This window comes from Callorhinus ursinus, unplaced genomic scaffold, assembly GCF_003265705.2.
Source record: "Callorhinus ursinus isolate GAN/ISIS: 27379988/994484 unplaced genomic scaffold, GSC_fseal_2.0 scaffold3, whole genome shotgun sequence".
Classification (NCBI taxonomy): Eukaryota; Metazoa; Chordata; class Mammalia; order Carnivora; family Otariidae; genus Callorhinus; species Callorhinus ursinus.
This window is the reverse complement of record NW_027397065.1, coordinates 30,462,098-30,484,907: the sequence shown is the minus strand read 5'-3', so window position 1 is coordinate 30,484,907 and position 22,810 is coordinate 30,462,098. Positions and strand designations below refer to the sequence as shown.

General features: G+C 38.5%; 1 protein-coding gene across 1 annotated transcript; it reads left to right on the top strand.

Annotated features, from left to right (window-relative positions):
* Nucleotides 1-5,356: 5,356 nt before the first annotated feature.
* CUNH5orf47 (chromosome unknown C5orf47 homolog) lies at nucleotides 5,357-20,509 on the top strand. Its single transcript, XM_025867524.2, has 5 exons — nucleotides 5,357-5,639; nucleotides 14,002-14,087; nucleotides 15,482-15,581; nucleotides 17,030-17,068; nucleotides 20,125-20,509. Exons 1-4 carry the CDS (start codon nucleotides 5,357-5,359, stop codon nucleotides 17,047-17,049), a joined length of 489 nt encoding a protein of 162 aa, XP_025723309.1. The 3' UTR covers nucleotides 17,050-17,068; nucleotides 20,125-20,509.
* Nucleotides 20,510-22,810: the final 2,301 nt, after the last annotated feature.

Below are 22,810 nucleotides of genomic sequence, written 5' to 3'. Positions count from 1 at the left end.
GGTACAGTCGCCTTGGTCTTCTCCGTTCCCTGCATCTGCCCCAGGGGGCACTAGTTTGTGTCAGATCCATTGTCTCTCCTGCCAAGAAAATCATCAAACGCTGGATTAAAGAGGAAAAATAAATCTGTCCAAAAGGATTGGAGAGCTTGGGCTGAGGTGAGAGGACCTCAAGGGGTCAAGATTCCAAGGACAAGAAAAGCACCAAGGTGACTCTACACCATAGCTTTCCCCCACCACCAGTTTATGAGTGGCAGCCTAGTGTTCAGGATCACCCAGGGAGGCCCTAGTAAATGCCCTAGACTTTAAGGTGGGACACCTGAGGAGAGCAGATTAGATAGTACTGAAAAGAAGGTCAGGGGACTGGTCTACAGATGAGTAGAAAATAACCAGACAGAAGCATCGAGAGAAACAAGGACAGAAACCACAGAAAAGAGCAAAACGGATATACGGAGCAGGGTAAAAAGGTTTAACATGTGTAGTGGGGTCTCAGGAAAAAAGGGAAAGAATTTAGCAGAAGCAATGGTGGAAAAAATAACAGCCTAGAATTAACCAAAACTGATAAATGATATCAAAGTACACATTCAAGAAACACTATGCAGCCCAAACAGGATAGATGCAAAGACCATTATACTGAGTCATTTCATGATAAAACTGCTGAAAAGTAACGACAAAAATAAAATCTGAAAAACAGAGGGAAAAGATGCATTATTTTTAAAGGGGCAGTAATATGACTGACATTTGATTTCTCAAAAGAAATAGAAATTGTAAAACAATAGAATTTCTTCAAAGCACTGAAAGAAAATAGCTGGCAGCCTTGAATTTGATTCCCACCAAAAATGTTCTTTAAAAATCATTACAAAAAGACATATCAGATAAACAAATACTAAGTGAATTCATCACCAGTACAACCACACTAATGTAAAATGTAAAGGTTGTCCTATAGGTAGAGGGAAGATAATCCCATTTGGAAAAATGGATATGTATGAATGAATAAAAACACAATGGAGAGGGTAAATATATCAAAAATCAGTAAATCAAAATGAATATTGACTGTTTAAAACAGTAATAATATTAATGTCTCATGATGTTTAAAATAATTGTAGAATTACCAAAATAATCTATATGCTGCTTACAACAGACATTATAAACTCAAGAATGAAGAAAGGTTGAAAGTAAAATAATGAAAATGAAAACTGAATAATGAAAAATGAAAATGAAACACTAACCACTAGAATATATGCCAAGAAGCATCATTAGAGATAAAGAGAAACTCTTCATAAAAATAAAAGGGTCAAATTACCAGAAGATATAACAATTCTAAATGTGTAGGCATCTAATAGCAGTTAAAGACATACTAAGCAAATATGGATAGAACAAAAAGAACAAACAAAAAATCCAGAGCTATAGAGGGTGATTTTCAGCATACCTCTGCCAGTAACTGATAGAACAGTCTGACCTAATTTAGCTGATAGTACAAAATAGATAAAAAGAAATCAACAGGATACATCGATTAAGAAACCTAGATAAGACACTTCACAAATTTGACCAAATTGGCATATATAGAACACTAGACCCAACAACTACAGAATACACATACTTTTCAACTGCACACAGTTAGTTCCCAAAAGTAGACCCTAAGCTGCGTTCTAATGCAAGTCTCAGAAAATTTCGAAGGACTGAAATCATTCAGAGTATGGTCACTGACCACTATGGAATTAAGCTAAAAATAAATAACAAAAAAAAATTGAAAAGCTCCCAAATGTTTGGAAATGAAACAATATACTTATACACAATCCATACCTAAAATATTACAATTAAAATATCTTGAATAATGAAAATATGACACACAAAACTTGTGGCATGCAGCTAAAGCTATGCTCAGAGGAAAATGTATAGCTTTACGTGCCTGCATTAGAAAAAAAGTTTCAACATCAATGATTTAAATATCCATCTCAGCATGTTATAAAAAGAATTAGGGAACAATAGAGGGAATTGACAAAGTCAAAAGTTGATTCTTTGAACATATTAATAAAATTGATAACCTACTGTTGAGAACAAATCAGATAAAAAGAGTGCATAAGTTATCAATATCAGGAATGAAAAGGGGGATAACCCAATGCTGCTAGAGACATTAAGAAGACAATGAAGGAATATTTGAACAATTTTTGCTACTGAGTTTTAGATGACAGAAGGAATCAACAAATCCTAGAACACAGTTTACTAAACTGACCCAAAAAGAAATAGAAAATCTGAATAATCCTATAACTACTAAAGACCTCACGAAGAAAACTCCATGCCCAGATGTCTTCATCAATAAATTCTACCAAATACATAAGAAGTTGTAAGCCATTCTCTCTCATGAACATAGAAGTGAAAAGTCTAAAGAAAACATTTAAAAAAATCAAATTTAAAGGTATAGCAATCATATAGTATGATAATATGTTACAAGAAAGTAGGATTTAACTCAGACAGAGGGGTGGTTTAACATTAGAATTCGATCAATTCATCACATTTACAGAATAAGGGAGTAAAATTACATAACAATCTCAATAGATTATAGCCAAAGTATTGGATAAAATTTAACACCAAACTAAACTCAAAATAGAAGGCAACTTCCTTAATCTGATAAATATCATGATAAAAAAACAAATTTACAGCAAATATTATACTTAATAATAGAACACCAAAACTATCCTTTGAGATCGGAAATAAGACAAGGATATTCACTATCATCATTTGTATTCACCTTATATTGGAGGTTTTAGCCAAAGTGGGCTGGATATCCATATAAAGAAATAATTAATCTTGACTCTCTACATCATACTATTCATAAAAATCAATTCCAGGTGGATTGAATATTTAAATGTGAAGATAAAACCATAAAGCTTCTGGAAGATAACAGAGGAGAATATCCTGGAATATGTAAAGATTTATTAAACCAAATGCATTAAGTATAATTCTAAAGAAAAATATTGATATATTGGACTACTTTAAAGTTAAAAAACTTTTAAGAGTTCATAGAATAAAAGGTGAGTCAGATGAGGAAAAAATTTGCAATACATACAGCTAACAAATAGCTAATATACAGAAATATAAAAAACTCCTCGTAATGATTGAGAACAGCATGAAAACCCCATATAGAAATAGACAAGAGATTTTTTTTAATTTTTAAATATTTTATTTATTTACTTGAGAGAGCGCAAGCAAGAGAGAGAGAGAGCAGAGTGCGGGAGAGGGGTGGAGGGAGAATAGCCAATGAGCCCAACTTCCTAAGTCATCAGGAAAATGCAAATTACAAGAAAGCAATACCACACTGTGTCCGTTAATTTTACGTGTCAAGTTGCCTTGGCTACAGTACCCAGATGTTTGGTCAAACATTACTGTAGATGTTTCTGCGAAGGTATTTTTTGATGACATTAACATTTAGATAGGTAGACTTTGAATACAGCAGATTACCCTCTATAGTATGGTTGAACGTCATCCAATCATCACTTGAAGGACTTAATAGAAAAAGACTGACCTCTCTTGAAGAAGAGGAAGTTGTGCCAGCAGATGGTCTTCAGACTTGAACTGCAGCATCATCTCTTCCCTGGGTCTCCAGCCTGCTGGCCTATCCTGAAGATTTTGGACTTGGCAGCCTCCGTATTTATGCAAGCCAATTCCTTAAAACCTCTCTCTCTCTTTACACCGCCCCCCCCAAACACACACACCCACATCTTTATTGGCTCTGATTCTCTGGAAGGCCCTAATACACATATCCATCACAATGGCTAAAATGAAAAGCACTGACAATGCCAAGTGATGCTGAACATTTGGAGCAACTGGAATTCTCATGCTCTGCTGGTGGAAGTGAAAATTTGTACAAGCACTCCAGGTACCTGTTTGTCAGTAGCTACTAAAGTTGAACCTATGAATGCCCTCAGCAATTCCACACTAAAATATATACTTTTTAATACATGTTCAACAAAAGATATATATTAATGTTCCTAGCAGCACTGTTCACAACGACCCCAAACTGGAGACAACCAAATGTCCATCAACAGTGGAATAGAGGAATAAACAGAGTTAGAGTCAGATGTACAAACTCATATAATAACTTGTATCTCACAAACATAGCTTGAGTGAAGGAAGTCAAACAGAAGGGGCAAACCTCACTGATGCTGTTTGAATCTGAAAGAAAGCAAAGGGACTGGGCTTGGGCGAGGACATGAGGTGCTTCTACAGTGCACCATTTCTTAACCTGGGTGGATATTACATGGATATATTTAGTGTGTTAAAATTCATCCATCTGTATATTGATGATCGGTGTACTTCTCTGCACATATTTATAATTCAATTAAAAAGATTCATCTTAAGAAAATATGTCTCTATCGCTGCCTATTACTTTGGGGAAGTCACTCGTTCTGGAGCCTCAGTTCCTCTGCTGTAAATTGCCGCATGGATTTAAAAGGATGGTCTATGGGAAAACCATCTGCAAAGTATAAATGTAAAGATATTTCCACATGCACTTCATAGGGTATGTACTCAATAAATGTGACATGAAGGTTAAGTCTAAGGGAACACTCTCTATGTGCCAGATGCCTAATATGCCTTATTTTGATTTAACAACCCAGTCATCCTGAATTTACTTCTGAGGAAACTGGAAGCTTAGAGAAGAAGAGTAGCTTGCCCAAATAATCCAGCTGGGCAGCAGCGGAACAACGATGGGCCTCAAGTCGGTGTAAGACGCTGGCCTCAGGCCCACGGCCCAGCACAACATATACCAGGCCGAGGTCCCGCTGGAACGCTCTGGCAGCAAAGGGTGCTGTCTCCTCTCCCCTCCCCCAGGTCCCCAACCTCATTGACCTACGCTCCAGATTGGTCAAACCCAGGGTCGGCTCCTCACTCGGAAATCTTCCCCACACCCAGCCGCGAGGAGGGTGCCCAGTGGCCTACTGCCTTTCCCCCTACCTCATCTTAGTTCAGCTCATTTCTTCAGAGGGCTGTGCCCCCATAGTCTGCTCCCTACCCCCAATGATCCGGTCCCCAAACCTTAACACCACGTTCCAGCTGAGCGGTCCACCGTCGCCCCAACCAAACCCTTCGCGCTCCGCGCCTCACTGCAGTGCGGTCGGCCCCAGGCGCTGTCCTCCCCGCCCACCCTCGACCACCCGGCGTCCCGCCTACCTCGCGCACCCCACCTGCACATGCCCCGCCCCGCGGTCCCGCTGCAGCGCGCGCCCCTCACCCCCGCACGTGCACAGCGGCCCCGCCCCCGCCGCCCGGTCCTCGCCGTCCGCCCGCGTCCTCGCGCGCCGGCCGTGCGTTCCGCGGGTCGCTGAGGAAACTTGGTGGCGGTTCCGCGACCAGGGCGGCGATGGCGGCGGCCGGCCGGGAGCAGGAGCGGGACCTGGCGCGCTTCGTCTACGTGACACGCTTCGGCTCGCACCGGTGCGGCGGCATCTTGCAGCTCGGCGGCCGCCGGGCTCAGGGCCGCGGGAGCACCGGGCGCGGGGCCGACTGCAGCCCCGAGGAGCCGCGGGCGGCGGCTCCGGCCGGCGCGGAGCTGACCCCCGGCCCTCGGTCCCGGGCCCCCGCGGCCTCCCCGCCGGCGCAGGCGTCGAGCGCGCGGAGCTGTCCCCGGCCGGCGGCGCGAGCAGGTGGCGCCTAGGGGGCGGTGGGTGGGCGGGAGCCTCGGTCCCGGGGCGGTGGGCGCCTCAGCCCTCGGCCTTCCGGCAGCGTCCTGTCAGCCTTCCGGCCCAGCTGCGGCGGAGCCAGCCCAGCGGTAACCCGGAGCGGCCTGCGGCCTGGGGGGCCCCTCGGGCCGTGGGCGGCCGGGCTCGACTTCCTGTCAGTCCAGCCGCCTGCGCGGGGCCGAAATATGAGGCCCGCGGGTCCCTGGCTTCACGCGAGTCCCGGATAGCGCGCCGAAAGGCACGTGCCGGTCATGTAAAGTCAGTCAGACTGACAGGAGTGGTCTCTGGATGGAGCCCCTTGCGTCCCCCACAATGAGCGGGGCCAAGGCGTGCTTGTTGGTATTCCTAGGAGTCACTGAATTTTTATATTAGCTTAAGGAGAACTGACGTCTACCAGGTTGAGGCACTTCCTCTTTGAAAATAGGATGTCTTAACATTTGTTCAGTCTGCTTTTGTGTCTCTTGGGAATGTTCTAGATTTGACATTTTCCTATAGGTTTTGCGTGTATCTTTGCTAAATTGATTCCTAGGTGTTTGATTTTCTGTTGTAAATGGGGTTTCCTCCTCCATAATCCCCTCTATTTATTGTTAGTATATAGGAAGTTTCTTGATCTTTATTTGAGAGAGAGAGAGAGAGAGAGAACAAGCAGGGGGAGAAGTTGAAGGAGAGGGAGAAGCAGACTCTGTGCTCAGCGTGGAGCCTGAGGTGGGGCTTGATCTCAGGACTCTGAGATCATGACCTGAGCTGAAGTCAAGACTGGGAAGCTCAACCAACTGAGCCACCCAGGAGCCCCACTTCTTGATCTCTAAAAAAAATCAACTGTATTTAGGATTGATTTTATATACATTTTGAGGAGGTTTGATAAAGTTATATCTCTAGTAACACACCACCACAATTAAGATACAGAGCATTTCTATCTCCTGGAGAGGTCTTCCTTCTTTTTTGAAGGCTTATCCCTCCACCTGCAGTTCATTCAACTCACCTATTAAAAGTGTACAACTCAATGCTTTTCACAGAGTTGTGAGACCATCACCGCATTCAATTTTGGAACATTTCTTTTTTTTTTTAATTTTTTATTGTCATGTTAATCACCATACATGACATCATTAGCTCTTGATGTAGTGTTCCATGATTCATTGTTTGTGCATAACACCCAGTGCTCTACGCAGAACGTGCCCTCTTTAATACCCATCACCAGGCTAACCCATTCCCCCACCCCCCTCCCCTCTAGAACCCTCAGTTTGTTTCTCAGAGTCCATTGTCTCTCATGGTTCATCTGCCCCTCCGACTTACTCCCCTTCATTCTAATTTTGGAACATTTCTAATGCCCCAAAAGAAAACCTATTCCTATTAGTACTGTACACTATACCCATTAACACTCACTATTCCCTCTCACTGCCCTCCCCTACCCCTAACCCCAGTGCTAAGCAAAGGCTAAACTTTTTGTCTTCATAGATTTGCTTATTCTGGATATCTCATATAAATTGTCTCATAAATATGTGAGATTTCTTGATTATCTTCTTTTACTTAGCCTATTGGTTTTTGTATGTTAACTTTTCAATCCTAGCACTTCACTGCATTCTTTTATTATTAGAGTAAGTTTTATTATTGATACTAATGATTGTCCAGGTATACTGTGATGTTATTTGTAAATAGAGATAATTTCATTTTTTTTTTTACCCATTCTTATGCCTGCAGTAGATTTGTTTTGTCTTACTACATGCATTACTAATACCTCGAGTACAATGTTCAATAGTAGTGGAGATTGTGGGCATCCTTGCCTTATTCCTGACCTCAGGGGAATGCCTCTAGTGTTCCTCATTAAATAAGGTACTGGCTTTAGGACAAAGGCATATATATTAAAAATATTAAAAAGTATTCCTCAGTTTTTATTTTCTTCATTTTTTTAAATTGTAAATGAGTGTTGAATTTTGTCAAAGGCTTTCTCAGACCTATGGAGATAAACACATTTTTCTGTTAGATTTATTAGTATGGTATATAATATAAATGGATTTTCTAATATTGAACCAACCTTGCATTCCTGCAATAAATCCTACTTGGTTATGATGTTATTTTCTTAAAGTAGCTTGGACTTTGCTAATAATTTCTTCAGAATTTTACAGTGGTATTCATGAGAGATAGTGATCTGTAGTTTTTCTTTCTTTGTACTTCTTCATCTGGCTTAGGTATTAGAGTTACACTTACTTCATACAAGGAATCACAAACTTTTCCTTCTTTTTCAGTGCTCTGGAAAAATTTATAGAACAGTGGGACTACCTGGTAGAATTTTTCTGTGAAATCATCTGGGTCTAGTGCTTTTTGTGGAATAATTTCTTAACAACTTTTTCTATATCTTCTGTGAAATTGCTCTTTTTAAGCTTTCTAATTCTGATGGGTCAATTTTGGTAATCTATATTTCCCTAGGAAATTCTCTATTTCATCTGCGTTTCTAAATCTATTTGCGTAGAATTCTGCAAAGTAGTATCTTATAATTAAAAAAAAATGTCTTGTGTTTCAATGGTTGTTTTCCAGTTGTCATTTTTTTCTGTATGTATGTGTATTCCCCCTTTTTCTTGATCAAGTTAGCCAGTGTTTTGTTTGTTTTAATTAAAAAAAAAACAGGATTTCAATTTATTGAGACATCTTGTTTTTCTAGTCTCTTCCTCATTAAAAAATAAAGATAAATAATAAAGATGAAACTTTGTTATCTCCTTACATGTGCTTTCTTTTGGCTTACTTTGTTCTTTTTATACTTTTTTTCAGCAGGACATTTCATTCATTTATTTTTATTCTTTTTATTGATAAGTGTTTAGTGCAATGCATTTTCTTCTAACCACTACTTTAAATCCCATAGATTCTAATATGTAGTGTTTCCGTTGTCACTATTTTTTTAAATTCTGTAATTTTAGTTTGTGTTACCCTTCTCACTCTAGAGTTGCTTAATAGATTCAAGTTTTGTTTTTGTTTTTGTTTTTTTTTAATCTCCAGGACTTTTCTGTTTTGTTTTTGTTAGTAAACTGTCTTATTGCATAATTTTTTAAAAAAAGATTTTATTTACTTATTTGTCAGAGAGAGAGAGAGAGAGCAATCAGGGGGAGCAGCAGACAGAGGGAGAAGCAGGCTCCCGCTGAGCAAGGAGCCCAATGTGGAACTCGATTCCAGGACCCTGAGATCATGACCTGAGCCAAAGGCGTCCCTGTTTTATGGCATTATAATCTGAGTGTTTATAAGGTCTGCACTTTTATGGATGCTACTGATGTTTTCTGTGTGACCTAATTTATGATCCTTCCATTTTGTTCTTTTTCTCTCCTGGAAGCCATGCAATTGGAAAACTGTCCCTTTAAATCATGCTTGCCCCTTTAAACTGAGTCTGTTCCAGTAAATGGCATGTTTGGTACTTTATGTGGTGTCTGGCCCTTTAAATTGCCCATTGAAATCCCTTTTCTGTAGTTTTTGCTCTAATCTGTAGGGTTTTGTTTTAGTATTTTCAGATTTAGGGTTGGTTTAATCTTTCTGTTGGTTGCTCCAGCTCTCCTGCAGGCACTTTTTTTAGTGTCCGTCTTCTCTTCCCTGCTGGCCACAGAGCCCTGCTTGGGGTGGGGCTGGAGCATATAGGATCAGAGCCCTGATAATTGTGCGACTGAATGATTTTTCTTATTTTACTTAAACAGTTATTTTGCAGTTTCAGTGTTCTCTGTCTTCAAGTAATGCTGAAGGTGTGGTTTTATGTAGAATTTTCAAAACGTGAAGTTGTTTGGCATGAAATTTTGGGAAGTCAGCTACTCTACATTCCCCATTGTCTTCAGTGACTCAGAAAGTCCAAAACTGAAGGTTTTTGAACAAGAAAAGTGAGGGGCATCTGGGTGGCTCAGTTGGTTAACTGACTCTTGGTTTCAGCCCAGGCCATGATCTCAGGGTTGTGGGATCGAGCCCCACATCGGGCTCCGTGTTCTGCACAGGGTCTGCATGTCCCTCTCCCTGTGCTTCTCCTCCTCCTCCTCTCTTTCTCTTTCAAATAAATCAATTTAAAAGAGATAGAGAAGTGATAGGGTTAGATTTCCTTAGGCCATGCTATATAAGGGAGATTGAATTGGAGGCAGGCAAGACTGAAGCCCAAGTTGAGGAATATATACATATTTTGTTTGGTATCCTTCCAGACTAAATTTACTCTGATAATTTCGATGTATGAAATTGTGCTCTGTGTGACTTAGATTGACTGCTGAGAATGAGCTGTGGCGGGAAGCCTTCAGAGGTACCTAAGCAGGGTCATGATTTTGGACTCCAAGCCCCTCTAATGGCCTCATTGTTAAAAGGCACTCACGTTTTTGTTTTGTTTTGTTTTTTTCTGGCTCCTCTGCCAGGAATCAAAACATCCAGGGGCAGTAGAAGACACTTTAGCCCTGGGCTTCCAGCTTCTTTGAATAGTCGAAACAGGGTAAAAGGTTTATTCTAGGAAGAGGAGAGAGTATGGTGATGGTGGTAGCGGTTGTGGTGGTGAGGAGCTCCACAGCTTAGGCGAGAAGCCAGAAAAAAATACAGTGGATTCGAACAAGAGCTTGTATTGCTTTAGTGCCACAAATCAAAGGACAAATAGTAGTCCATCAGCAAGATAGTGGATTGAAAGCGAAGAACACTGGAAGCGGCTGAAGAAGCTCCCAGAGGGGAGGGGGACAGAATGGAAGGGATGCCTGAATTTGTGCTAGAGATCCCCACCTATGTGGGTGAGGAGTAACTGGGTAGCCGAGATTATGAAACCTGTGTTATGCTGTTGTAACTTTGCACCGTGCAGACCTAGGATGGCTTTCCTCTGGTTGACTTCTCTGCTGGGGTGGGAAAAGACAATAATGCAGTTTGCCCTGAAGTTTGGTTTTGAAATTTTGGGATTTTTGCTGCTCCTTTGTGGTAGGGATGACATGGTCAGATGTGGAGGAAGGAGAACTAGAACGGAGCTGGGCTGGGAGAGACTGGAGGCCAGGGTCCTGTTAGAGGGCAGTCATAGTCGTCCAGTGCAAAGATAAAAGGTCTGACCTGAGACAGCAGCAATACAGAAAGCAGAGGATCAATGACTGACTAAAAGATGCAGAAGGAAGGGTTGATGCCAAATCTGAAGTTTCTTGCTGAGCAGCTGGGCAGATGATGGAGCCATTAACCTCAGAGCCCCCTTGCTGTGCTTGTGAGACCAGGAATAGAGTCATATATTTATATTTAAAGCAAGCCAGAAAGTGCTTAAGTTTTACTCAGTTTGGGGTGTATTTAATATTAATATCAAAGGGAAGTTTATTAAATACTTATGCCTGCCACTCTATGGGGAAGTAGGTAAATTATTTATCCATTCAACAACATTGAATGTCTTCCACACTGTGGGCACTAGATTAGGTGCTACTGACATAGAAGAATCAGAATATTCTGCTGTCAAGGAACTTCTAAATGAATAATATGAATACAAGCTAGTAGACTTGAATGCTCTAAGAAAGACACCTGAGAAAGGCTTTGATAGTTTAGGGAAAGGAGAGGCATAAAGGTAGGAAATCAAGGGACATGAATAGAGAAATTGCTAGTGGAAGGTAGAGATTATCAAGAGCATTGGCTTTGAAGTCAGAAAGACATAATCTTGGCTCTGTCATTTATTAGTAGTGTAATATTGTCCAAGTTAACTGCTCTGATTCTCCGTTTCCTTATATGTAAAATGGGGATAATAGTTCTCTCCACAACAAGTCACTACAAAGACTAAGAGAAGTACAGAATGCATGCAGAGTCTCCAGCACAGTGTTTGATATAGAATAAATGAACAGAGATGGCTTGGAGGAAAGGGGAGATTATCCCAGTGAGTAGTATATAGTGGGCCTGACTAAATATTTGTTGAATGAATGAAAAGTAAGTTTTGGACCAGATTGCAGAATGCCTTGGAGACAGTCATTGCATAGTCACTGAAGATTTTTGAATGGTGGAGTGAACAATCAGAGACAGGTACACTTCTGGAAGGTATACTTTGTAAGCTGTTTCTGTAAAACGTAGTGGAGTTTAGAAATCCAGGGGCAGGCAAATCAGGAAACTCTTCTAACATTTCAAGCAAGACTAATACATCAATTCTCACAGAACTTGGGAGATATATTCATAATTTATACACAACAGAGGATGACAAGTGCTTTTGTGGAAGTATAAATAAATGCTTTGGAAGTGGTGAATAATTTGGGGTTGAGGGAATCAGGGAAGGCTTCATGGTGGTGGAACTCCATGAGAGTCACACATGTTGCTGAGTTAGGAGGGAATTACAGGTGGGAAAAATTGTGTGAGCATAGCCCTGGATATGGATCTGTGATGGAGACTGATTAGGGAAGAACTGGGAGTATATTTGGAGTGTATAGAAACTGTGTGTAGAAAGAAGGTTAGAGAAAGATTGAAAACATTAAGTTGGGACAACGTCTTTGGTATACACTGGAGCTACCCTTAGTGAAGTATGCAAAACAAATAGAAGAAATGATTTTGTCTTTTTCTTTCTCACATCCTCTATACTCCTTGACATATTTTAGATCCCCAGTAATTATAGGTAGACTTGATGGCTCCTATCCTGACCTCAAGGAGTAATGTCTAGGTTAGGTAAGACTTACAAATGGAAAATATTTGAGAATGATGCAAGTATAGTATTCCAAAGGCGTAGGCATTTAGAGGGAAAGGTACATATGGGTATGTGAAGAAAAGAGATTCTTAGACTTGAGTTATTTTCCTATGCTATATCTGCATATAAATCTGTACTATCATTTACTTAATATATTTATTTAAATATGTGCATTTTTCCCTCTCAACTAAATTTCTTTTTAGAACACTTTACATCATTATCTCAGTGGCAAACCTGTACCATTTGCCACGAATAGAAATTAATTAAAAACGATCTAATAAAAGCAAAGCAATATTATTACATTCTAGCCAAATAGCTTGTCTAACAAAGGTTGTCTGTAGTCATAGAGAGAAGCAAATCTCAGAGAAGTCTTAATAACATACCAGTTTCAAACTTATACTTTCTCCCTGATGTCATCAGATTGAAAAATAATGGGAAAGAATGAGTTTCTCACTGTGTGATTTAAGGTTCTTTAGTGCTAGGTCTGTGTCCCATCCAGAATCAGTGGTATGCTTCTCACAAATTGGGAAATGCCATTTTAGAACATACTCGAATTCACTAGCAAATGGAATACTTACTGCGTATCTAATGTGTATGGTATTAGATACTGGATCTCTAATAAAGAATAAAACACACTCCCCAAGTAAACAACATGATAAATCTCATGATAACTGAGCATAGGGTGCTTTGTGAAATCAGAGAAGGTTCCTGGAAAGCTAAATATTGAATGAGGGGAAGAAAGCCAGGTATAGAGTGGTAGTGGTAGGGCAGGGATAATGTGGGTAAGTTTTCGGGTGGGCAGATTACAAATATAAAGGCTTTTAGGGAACGCATGCTCAGTGTTTTATGATTTTGTCCTTGGACACACAAGCCCTTGGGTTTTCTTCTAACAGTTAATACTTGGGAAGGCAGCATGGTTTGGGGAGTAGAGGGAGGAGGCTTACTCACTCTGACAAACCTTTATTAGTACCTACTATTTGTCTGGTAGTGTGGGTAGAAAAATAACTAAGACACATATAGCTATTGCCCTCAGGGAGGTCACAGCCTAGTGGAGGAAACACATTATAAATATGTGATATAAAAGTGTGCTAAGTGATGTGACCTCAGTGTTCCTGGAGCTAGTGCTGTGTGGGGGACTGTAGAGAGGAGGTGATGGTGTGAGCTGAGTCTTGAAGAGCAGGTAAAAATTTGCCTGGCAGGTGTGTGTGTGTGTGTGTGTGTGTGAGTGTGTGTGTGTGTACACACATGCATGTACACAGAGTGTTTTAGCCATATACAACAGCATGTGCAAAGGCTGGGAAGGATAAGAATGAGGCATTTGAGGAACCACAGGTATTTGGGAGAGTTGAAATCATAATGTGTGTCTGGAGTTGAATGGAAAAGAAAGGAGACTATGGAGATGCATTGGGTCAAGATGTGGCTTCTGGTATTTGGTGTTGCTGACTTTGGGTACTCACCTTTCAAATAAGTAAAGAAAGGAGATTTCCTAGGCATTCCAAGGTAGTTTCTTGGTTTTCTCCCCCAGCATAGTATTAGCTAATTGGTAAACTGGTATTATCTAGTGAACAGAAATATACCAACAAGTGTAAAAATCCCCAGAGACAACTCAAGAGACATTTATAATTGTCTTTATTATCAGGATAGTGAATCATTTAAAATATGTGCTGGCCTTGATCTTTTATCTTTTCACTCTCTTTTTTTTAAAATTAGGTTTAACCCAGAAGAATTTAGCTAAAAAGTTTGATTTCCCCATCCCTTTGAATGAAGTTTCCAAAATAATGAAGAAAAAGAAAAAGGTATATTATAAAGGAGAATGAGCAATATTTGAATTTTAAATTAACCTCTCTAAATACAAATGTGTGAAGATACTCAGCAGTAAAAATAGTTCCATCTTTTGAAAGTTTAATTTACTGAAATGAGAAAATAGAATTAATTTAGTGGAAATGGAACTGGGTTTGGAAATATTTATTAACTGTAGAGAACAGTCCTTCCAGTGTTTGAAGATGTAAACACATTTTAATCAAAATGTAATGGGAGATTTTTCAAAGCATGAAAATATATGTTTCATAGAATATAGCAAACTTTGATAGATAGTGTAATATAAAGAGAAAATCATGGATTTAACAGAAAAGAATAACATATTTATACTGGTGTCATATTGCTCTTTTAAAGAGAAGGGATATACATTTAGTTTGTAGAAGGAAAGCTAACAAGGATGAACCTTTATTGCTGAACCATTTTCACCTCTAGTTGTCCAAATGTCATGGTAACGTGAGTGTTTTAAACTTATTCAAGATCACTAGCTCTACAGATCTTTGTTTTCCACCATATATTTTACACTTTGGTTTAAAGAAACTGTTAGTTGATAATGATACATAAAATTGTATTGTTTCTAAGCTTTGAGTTTGTATGAGTTACAACCCAGGCATGGTATAAAATAGCATTCAAGGTGATTCATCCTAAATGTATTTTGAGTGTGCATCTGATCTTCCCACTATACTAAGAATTATTTCTTCCAAGAACCAATTCCCCTTGGGTGAGGAGAACAGAGCAATAGCCAGTGTTTACTTATAACTACTATATGTCACTTACTGGGGTATGTGCTTTACATACATTTCATATATTTACATATATTTTTCATTAATTCTAATAATCCAGTATATGAAGTTATTACTAGATGAGATGTAGAACACTTACCCAACGTCAAGCAACTGTTAAGTGGCAAAGCCAGAATCCGAGCCTAGATCTGTTTGCTTCCATAGCTCTCACTCTTTCTATTCTAGTATATTCATGGTGTCTGGTAATTTTTGCTTTGGTATGTCCTAGGAGAAATGTTTAATTCTTAACTAGAATAAAATACATTAAAAATCTCTAGAAACTCACTATTTTTATAACTGTTGAAAACAAAATTGAATGTGTTGGAACAACTTAGGTAGGACTTTATAGACATTGCCTTCATCCAGGAGAGTTAATGTAAATACTACAGAGAGGAAATGCTAGGAAGTTAGCAGAAGAGATCACTGATTATGGGAAAACAATTACATTTAAGTTTTAGGTCTCTAAGTGCTATTATTGTTTTATAGTGCTATCAGTTGACATGCAGCACGGTTGAGTCACTGCCAGTTGCCTCTGTGAAAATGTATTCCTGCTTCTCTGCTCAGTGTTCCTTAACTGTGATTATATTTTTAAGATTTCAGTATGGAATAGAGTGTACAAAGTCATTTCTAGAATGCTTGAAGAAAATGAAAAATATAGATTCCGGCTGAAATGCCAACAACTGTCTTGTGAAAGTAAGTTAACACAATTTTTGATTGTATTAAAGAAGACTGGCTTCCCTAACCGTTTAGTCACCCTTGGGTCACATTATTCTAGTACTTTTCCTAATTGTCACATTCAGTGTACAGAACTATAGAAATGCGGCCACCATTTTATCACTGTTCATCATAATTAAAAGTACAAAACATTTTAAAGCACTGAGTTATAGACTAGACCACAGGCGTAGGTGTGAGTGGAGGAGCATAGAAGGTAAATGTTGACTAAATTTACTGAGCAAAAGGAACACACTTGTCTGTTAAATCTGAATTTTAATGCCAGCTTTGTAATACAGATTACAAAACTCATCCATATTGATGAAGGAAAACATTTTAACTGCAATATAAAATGATAAATTCTGTGTCAGTTCATATAGTCACTTCCTTCCATGGATGCTGCAGTCTAATTTAATGTATTTAACAAAACTGCCCTTGAATTACGGCCTTGATGTCGTTAATTCATTCCTGGAAAACAACTCATAAATTAAACCATGTTCTAAAGCTGCATCAATATTGAATTGATATTGTGGGCAGAGCAAAATTAGATATAATCTAGTATACTTATTAAAGTAATAGGAAGTTCTGGATTCTCAAACAATTAAGTTGGATAAAATTTATGTAACTAATAATGCCACATGAATTGATAGATCATAATAGTTATTCCCTTTCCTTCACATACTTGTCATAATACTCATGTTACCATGCTGAACACTTCTATAGGTTCTTAGTACAGTCACTTGTTGACAGCTTCTATTTTGACAGTCAGTAAATCTGCAGAATTGAGTTTTGTGAAAAATATTTTCATAAGATGATAATTAGAATAGAAAGCCATTTTGTAAGCAGTGTTACACTGGAGACTCATTACTGTTTGTGTAATATTGCATTAATAATAGCATAAATTGTTTGCAATAATGACATATAAGCCAATGTTCAGATTAGTGATACTCTATTTATTCAATTAAGGAGAATGAGACAGAAGTGGGGATTAGGAGGAAAAAAGAAATCTGTGGTTTTTTAGGTGAAAAGGATGTTTGAATAGGCAGAGCAATGCACACAAACCCTGGACATTGTTCTAGGTGTTAATCCAGATCCAGTTACTTTAATAAACAGATTACATCTAATTTTGCTCTGACCATAACCTTGAACTTGTCAATTCTCATGTGACGTTTATTACTAACCGTTAAGTAATCTTGCAAGGCTTATTTGGCAACTTAAAATAATATTCTGTGTTTTCCAGAAATAGCCTGTTATAAACAAGTGCCTTGTAATTTATTATGTTGCATTACAATTTTAAACCAGATTACAAAAACTAATAATAATGTTTTAGAAATGTATTATAATTCTTATTTTTTATTACATATTTATTAAGGGGAAAAACAGTGCTAGAGGCCAACTTGAATCTTCTGTATATTTTATGTTGTTCCTAGACTCAAATTACACAAGATGAATCTTCTTATCATCTTCTGGTAAGAATCCATTTATATAACAATTACAAAGTATAGGCTTTATTTCCTTCCCTTTTACATCTTACCTTCTCCAACCTTTAGTGTATACCCATTGCTAATTCCAGCCTGTTTCCTTCCTGAAACCCAGTGCTTGGCACATAGTAAGCCCTAATTAAATATTTGTTGAAATTTAATAAACATCATTTGGGCCCCATATTCACGGTGCTATTGAAACTACTCTTTCCATGGCCCATGATTTTTGTGGGTTTGTTTGTTTCTTTCTTTATATCTTCTAGGTCCCTTTTCTCTTTGAACTTGTCACATTTAATATTGTCTTCCTACTACTTTCAATTTTTCTTCTTTCTTAGTGTCCTGGAGGTTATGACATGGTTCTCTTTCTGCCTTTCTGACCATATTTTCTGTATATTTTTTATTTGTCCCTTTTGCTACCACTTAAAAACAAATGCTGCCCTGGGAGTAATTGTGGTTCTGCTCTCTCTTTACATATTTATTCTGAGATAACATACCCATTTAAAAATTTTATTTATTTATTTATTTATTTGACAGAAAGAAAGAGAGCGAGAGAGAGAGCACAGGCAAGGGGAGCGGCAGGCAGAGGGAGAGGGAGAAGCAGGCTCCCTGCTGAGCAGAGAGCCTGAAGTGGGGCTTGATCCCAGGACCCCGGGTCATGACCTGAGCCAAAGGCTGACGCCTAACCGACTAAGGCACCCAGGAGCCCCAACATACCCATTTTTATAGCTTCAATTACTGTGTGTATGACCCTTAAATGACATCTTCCTTCTGTCTTTGGACTCTGAATTTCTGTAGGCGATTCTACAGTTATTTTGAAATATTACATGTTTTGAATCGAGTGAATCATCTTTCCTCCTTTCATTTCATTTGGGCCTTGGTTTGCTAATGATCTGGGTTCATTGAATTTCTAGGGAGAGATTACATCCAGTTTGGTGGGGTTTGGAAAGTACTAGAAAAGTAAGCTGGGTGTTGGGAAAGAGAAATCAGACTTTTGTACATGTGGATGTGGGGGGAGGGGAGTATATTTCAGACACGGACATGAGCAAGTTCTATGGAGTCCAAGAAAATGTTCAGGAATGAACAGTTTGATTAAACCTTGTTTACGGTAGTCATTGTGAAGAAAGGTATAAAAATATACTAAGACTATATTTCAAAGGGTCTCAGGTGAGTAATATTTGTATTCCATTAAGTAGGCAATAAAGAAACATCTTCTTAACCCTTTATTCTAAATGATTTCAAATGTACAGAAAAGTTGCAAGAATAATACAAAGAACTCCAGCACACCCTTTACCTAGTTTCACTGATTTTTAACATCTTGTCACATTTGCTTTCTAATTCTTAGACACTTTCTCTCTTTCTCTGTGTGTATATGTATGTGTATAAAATATTACCCCTTAAGGGGTGCCTGGGTAGCTTAGTCAGTTAAGCATCTGACTCTTAATTTTGGCTCAGGTCATGGTCGCAGGGTGGCGAGATCAAGCCCTGTGTCAGGCTGCATGCTGAGTGTGGAGTCTGCTTGAGATTCTCTCTCTCCTTCTCCCTCTGGCCCTCTCCCTAAGCTCTCTCTTTCTCTAAAAATATATATATTATATATTTATATATAATTTATAAATATTATCCCTTAATACTTTAGTGTATATATCCTAAGGACAAAGATATCTTTTTTTTTCTTTAAAGATTTTATTTATTTGACAGAGACACAGTGAGAGAGGCAACACAAGCAGGGAGAGTGGAGAGGGAGAAGCAGGCTTCCCGCCGAGCAGGGAGCCCGATGAAGGGCTCAATCCCAGGACCCTGGGACCATGACCTGAGCCGAAGGCAGATGCTTAATGACTGAACCACCCAGGTGCCCCAAAGATATCTTTTATATAACCACACAACAGTGATCAAATTTCGGGAATTTATTTTTCCTTTTGTAATTAATAAGTATTTTATGGAAACACGATGAAAGACTATGCAAATACCTTGTACATCATCAGTATAGAACATTTTAAAGCAGTGGATTGATCAGATCTGCATTTTAGAAAGAATCTGATGTTATTTTGTAGAAAGGTTTGGAATGGAGGCAAGACAGGAAGTGAAAAAACTGGGGATTCTGACAGGGTCCAAGTGAAAGTGAAATGCACTTAAATGGGAGTAGCAGAGTGGGTGGAGAGGAGACAAAGGATTTGCTGTAGGGGAAAAGAGAGATGATCCTAAGTTCTGCAAATGAGTAGTTAAGAAAGAAGGAAGTCAAAAGAAGAGCTGGTTTTGTGAAGCTACTGAATTTTATTTTGGTGTGTTGAACTTTAGCTGTAATGAGGTATTCAGGTGAAAATTCCAAGGGCGCAGCTGGAAGTGTCCTGTTGGAGCTAGTGTACAATCTATGCTGCATGAAGGTCATAGGTAGTGGTGGCAGTAGATGTGCATGAAAACCTCAGTGTGAGAATGGAGGGAGAGGAGAGGACTGAGAACACAATGTTGGTGATGTCTAGGATGAAGAGGAATCTTAGTTTCAAAGAGTGATTCTAGGAGCTTAATCAGAAGTCATGAGCGGGGTACAAATGAAGCTTATAGGAGATTAGGGGCTTGGCAGTTCAAAGGGTTGCAATGGTCTTGTTCGGTGACAGTGTAGGGGTACAAAACTTAGGAGTATAGAAATACATCAGCTAGGAACAATTTGAGAGTTTCTGCACCTAGAAGTAAAGCAGAAGTGCCAAGTGATGACATTGTCCAAAGTGATAATCCTGCTTGTGAGTGGCTTGAAGCGGCCTGGAGATGAAGGACTATGATATAGTGTTTTTGTGACACAGTTTCTGTAACTGGAGCTGTTGAAGTCATCAAGATTATTGGCAGGAGCTGGAGTGGAGAAGAAAAATGAGTTACATATTGAGTGCGTTAGAAGCTTTTTATGGTCAACTAGAGAACATAAAAGTTATCAAAACAGTAAATACAGGGAGTGGCTAACTGTTGCTTAGCAGTCTTAGAAATGTTAAAATATTTCAGTGACTATTGACCATGACGTTTTATCTTAACAAGATTCAATTTTGTCATCTTTTATTTAGGATTAACCTGTCTTTGGATCTGTTTACCAGAGAAGACTCTGAAGAGTTTGAAGATGGAACTTTAAATTGAATCATAATTATATGTTAATTTTGGTGTGTTTTGTTGGAAGTGGGACTTTCATAGTTGAATAGAAAAACTATCTTCATTATAAATTCATAATTGAATAGGAAAACTACCTTCATTATAAATAATGTATTTCCTTGCAAGTTATAATACAGATTTTTGTTAAATATTATTATCATATGCACACAAGTGTTATGCAAGTCTTATTCAAATGTGAATTAATGCTTATTCCATATCTTTCTAAATTAATCTTATACATAAAATTTAAATTTTATGGTAAAATTTAAATTTAAATAGTAATATAATTGCAGGCATTTACAATTGCCAACTTCTTTTATTAATGAGTCTGCAACAACCACTTTATTCATCCTTCATTTAGATGTAAATGATTTAAATTAAACTCAGATTCCATTTAAATTGTTTTTGGCTTCCTTACTTTTTCTAAATTTTTCAATTGTTTTATCATAAAAATCTACAATTTACATAGTAATGATTATTTTGGGTGTTAAAACTAATGGTATTTAAGCCATCTTTTCATTTTAAGGAAAATTAGAAAATTTGTGCAAATTAAATTGTAATATGGAGTATTTTAGGAAAATTTGGAGGTAAAGATCACAGGAAACATTCTTCTCCTTTCCAAGCCCCTAATTATTAGATACATTATTTTTTTCAGTAAATAAATGAGAGATATAGTACTTTGGAAATAATTTAGAAATGTTTCTCAGTAAAGTCCCATTATTTTCTACTCAGTATTAAGTAGTAATTAACTATTGCCTAGACCATTTTTTTTTGCTTTTTGTTGATGCAGTCTCTCTCCCTAAATTGTATCAAAGGCCTACGTAGACCTGAAAACTTAGGAGGAAAAGACAAAAAGAAGTTTGCCCATGATAAAGGCAAATAAATCAAAACAAAACAAAGAAACCCCACATGCATACTGAATTCTTTACCACAAAAATTGAATCCCATGCATGGTAGACCTCTTTGGTTCTAGAGGCAGTACATTCCTCATCTAGAAATATTGACCAGGCCCTTATGTTAGGTGACACAGAAGGTTGCCAACTTTGAGTGGGACCCAGTGCAGGAAAGGGCTCTGCAGTAGGTCCAGCCTGGGGTATAAGCAGTCCTGCTGCTTCGGTCATATGATTTGGAAAGACCCTACGGTGTTGGAGATATCATTAGTGGGAAAAGATGTAATATGAAGCTTATGGAAAGCCAGCCATAGACCCTGTAATGGAATTATAAATCAAGGCCATGCTGTCCACAGCACAAAATTAAATGCCACTAGAGAGATGGTTTTGACATGTTTGGGGGCCCTGGTGGAGACAAATTGCTTGGCCATGAGACAAACAAACAAACAAACAAACAGACAAACAAAATACCATCAGCAGACTGCCATAAAGTGAAAATAGCACATCTGGGAAGGAAGACTTCCCAGCAGGAGGTTCCTAAGTGGGACCAGACAGCACAAGTAGGCTATGTGAGCAGGTAGTCCAATCCTCGGGTCACCCACATCAGTTATTCTAACTCCCCTCCTCCTGCTTGTACTTATGGCCATATGAGCAGTCCCATATAATCAGTTGAAAGAGGAGGAAAAGTCTGAGCTTTGGTTTATGAATGGATTGGTTCACTTGTGGGTACAAACCAATAGAGATGGTAGCAATACTATGACCATGTTCCAGAGTGGCCCTGAAAGAAATTGGAAAGGGAAAAGGTTGGAGTTGCAAGCCACACACTTGGTCATCCACTTAGTGTGATGGGGGAGTGTCTCAAGCTGAGAATCTTTGTGGATTCCTGGGCTGCAGCCAATGGCCTGGCCATTTTATCAGGAGCCTGGTAAGAAAGATGAATATTGGAGACAAAAAGGTAAGGTATAGAGTCGAGGCATCTGGATGGACATATGGGAAGGGACAAAGTGTGAAAATGTTTGTATCACATGCTAACACTCATGAGAAGAGACACTGGACAGCTAAGTAGACAGATTGATGATGAGTTGATATTAACTACCTGTCATCATTGGCTACCCAGGAACTTGATTGTCTTTCTGTTTTCAATTTCTTTAATTTCAGTTATTATTTTTTTCCTAATGCCTGCTTTGGGTTTGTTTGTTTGTTTGTTTGTTTGTAGATCCTTAAACTGGAGGCTTAGATTATTGATTTGAGAATCCTCTCTTCTAATGTATGCATTTAGTGCCATAATTTTTCCTCTTAGCACTGCTTTATGTCCCATGGATTTTGATATATTGCATTTTTGTTTTTTATTTAATTGTAAATTAGTCTGTTCTTTCAGTTCCATCAGCTTTTTCTTCACATATTTTGTATATTTTTTGGTGCACGCATATTTAGTTTTACTATGTATTCTTGGTAGATTGACCCTTTATCATTATATAATGTTCCTCTCTGTCTCTGGTAATTTTCTTTTCTCTTAAGTCTGCTTGATAGGATCTTAATATAACTATTTCTGTTTTAATTAATACATCTTTTTCCACCCTTTGACTTTCAATTTGCCTGTATCATTCATTACACTTGAAATGTTGCTTGTACGCAGCATATAGATGGGTCATGTTTTTTAATCCATTCAGCAAATCTCTGTCTTTTAATTGATATACTTTTACCATTTATATTT

Coding starts and splice junctions, on each gene's coding strand:
- CUNH5orf47 (XM_025867524.2), top strand. CDS start 5,357: ATGGCGGCGGCCGGCCGGGAGCAGGAGCGGGACCTGGCGCGCTTCGTC. Junction 14,088..15,481: donor TAATGAAGAAAAAGAAAAAG/GTATATTATAAA, acceptor TATATTTTTAAG/ATTTCAGTATGGAATAGAGT. Junction 15,582..17,029: donor CCAACAACTGTCTTGTGAAA/GTAAGTTAACAC, acceptor TGTTGTTCCTAG/ACTCAAATTACACAAGATGA.